Source organism: Pygoscelis adeliae, unplaced genomic scaffold (assembly GCF_000699105.1).
Source record: "Pygoscelis adeliae isolate BGI_AS28 unplaced genomic scaffold, ASM69910v1 Scaffold197, whole genome shotgun sequence".
NCBI classification, from domain to species: Eukaryota; Metazoa; Chordata; class Aves; order Sphenisciformes; family Spheniscidae; genus Pygoscelis; species Pygoscelis adeliae.
In genome coordinates, this window is record NW_008825105.1 from 1,778,235 (window position 1) to 1,779,339 (window position 1,105).

Genomic DNA, 1,105 nt, shown 5'->3' on the forward strand with positions numbered 1-1,105 from the left:
GCTGAGCAGCGACCCCATGCCACCGTCTGTCACAGCCTGGGTTGCGGTGCCGCTGGGCTCCCGCAGGGGCGGGGAACAGCTCGGGGCCGTGCAAAGTCCTGCGGGGGACGAGCGAGGGTCAGGGCAGCTCTGGGTGCCGCTGGGTATCCTCCGGCTGGAGCCACCCCCGAGTGCCGCCCCGGCGTGGGGGGAGCGCGTTGGGCTTTTGGTGAAATAACACCCCCAGAAGAAAAGCAAGAAAGGTCCAGAAATAACCGTGTCGCTAAATAGCAGCAGAGATATTTTGAAGGGAGATTAATTCCCTGGCTCCGGCCCTGCGCGTTGTCCCAGCGGTGGGTCTGGTGTGCGGTGGTGGAGCACGGCTGGTGCCTGGACAGCCCGCAGGCGCTGATGGAGCCCACCGCTCTCCAGCACCCAGGGAGGTTTTCACTCGAAGAGCTGCTCTGGCTTTAGAATGCGATCCTGCAACGAAGTGGGATTAGCTTTTTCCCCCACTCCAAGGAGGCAGGGGCAGGGTCGCAGGGTTTTTGGAGCACAGGTAGAGTTTCCTTTGGGAAACGGGTCCCTTTTCCCTGCGTTCCTGGCTCGACCCCGGGCAGGTGCTTTGGGCTCCCCCGTGGAGCTGGGGGGCTGCAGCCGGGCTCAGGATCAGCCCGGCTCCGCGGCTTCTCCTGCCGATGGTCGGCGATGGGCAGCACACCCTGTGCTAGGGCAGGGGGTCGAGGGCCCACCCGGGTACCGGCTGCTCCAGGCATGGAAAAGCCACCCTGCGTCCGCCCTGACGCCTGTCCCCGCTCTCCGGGCAGGAAAGGGGGCGTCAGGGAGCAGAGAGCTGCCGGGGCTGTCCACCCTTTCCCTGCTCCCTCCTACCTTCCCGCCCTTCAGCCCCTCTTCTCCTTCTCCATCCCCTTCCTGTTGTTCCATCGCCCACCCTGGGCCTCCCACTACCTTCCTCCCTCCCCTCCTCTGCTCTTCCCTCTCCATGACCGATGCCTATGTCTCCCCAGCAGGTGCCCTGGCAGCGCCCGCCGAGAAACCCAATGCCTGGGCATGCCCTGGCCGGCTGTGCTGCCCGCTCGGAGCCAGGCAAGCCGCTGCCCGCGCA

The 1,105-nt window shown here is 65.9% G+C and overlaps 1 protein-coding gene across 1 annotated transcript in view; it reads left to right on the forward strand.

Annotated features, from left to right (window-relative positions):
• The first annotated feature begins 687 nt into the window (after nt 1-687).
• Nucleotides 688-1,105, forward strand: part of TFEB (transcription factor EB) — an 8,033-nt gene continuing 7,615 nt past the window's right edge. Inside the window, exon 1 of the mRNA XM_009327454.1 lies at nt 688-735. Within this exon, the coding sequence (XP_009325729.1) occupies nt 688-735 (48 nt within the window). The remainder of the gene's footprint in view (nt 736-1,105) is intronic.